At 44.3% G+C, this 623-nt stretch overlaps 1 protein-coding gene across 1 annotated transcript; it reads left to right on the forward strand.

The window, feature by feature from the left end:
- Positions 1-7: 7 nt before the first annotated feature.
- On the forward strand, positions 8-388 carry LOC102869650 (WD40 repeat-containing protein SMU1-like; the record flags this gene model as incomplete). Its single annotated transcript, XM_006895401.1, has 1 exon — positions 8-388. A coding segment is annotated over one exon (381 nt), but the record flags the coding sequence as incomplete, so codon positions are not given.
- Between the last annotated feature and the right edge of the window lie 235 nt (positions 389-623).

The following is a 623-nucleotide window of genomic DNA, read 5'->3' on the forward strand; positions in this document are numbered from 1 at the left end:
CACCTTTAAATCCCTGGGCAGCACTGCTGGGACGGACATCACTGTCAACAGTGTGATCCTGCTTCCTAAAAACCCCGAGCACTTTGTGGTGTGCAACAGGTCCAACACCATGGTCATCATGAACATGCAGGGCCAGATTGTGAGAAGCTTCAGCTCTCGTAAGAGAGAAGGTGGTGACTTTGTCTGCTGTGCTCTTTCCCCTCATGGTGAGTGGATCTACTGTGTGGGTGAGGACTTTGTGCTCTACTGTTTCAGCACAGTCACTGGCAAGCTGGAAAGAACTCTGACAGTTCACGAGAAGGATGTGATTGGTATTGCCCATCATCCTCATCAGAACCTGATTGCTACCTACAGTGAAGACGGCCTCTTAAAGCTCTGGAAACCCTAAGCTGGGCTTTCCCTACCCTAGCTTGGGAGCATGCCCACCTATGAAGACATACTTATGTGTTGCTCCTCTTTGTGCTTTTTTTTTGGGGGTGGGGGCAGATTTTCTAAGGAAACAAATTGAGCTAATCACAAAAGTTAATTTTGTGAAAATGCATTTATGTAGTAATTACCCTTTTAAGAAATATTTTTAAGGTATTTACTTCTAAATGGTGCTGTTACATAATGTTTTCAATAAT

Source organism: Elephantulus edwardii, unplaced genomic scaffold (genome assembly GCF_000299155.1).
Source record: "Elephantulus edwardii isolate Elephantulus edwardi_28Jun2011 unplaced genomic scaffold, EleEdw1.0 scaffold00167, whole genome shotgun sequence".
Taxonomy (NCBI): Eukaryota; Metazoa; Chordata; class Mammalia; order Macroscelidea; family Macroscelididae; genus Elephantulus; species Elephantulus edwardii.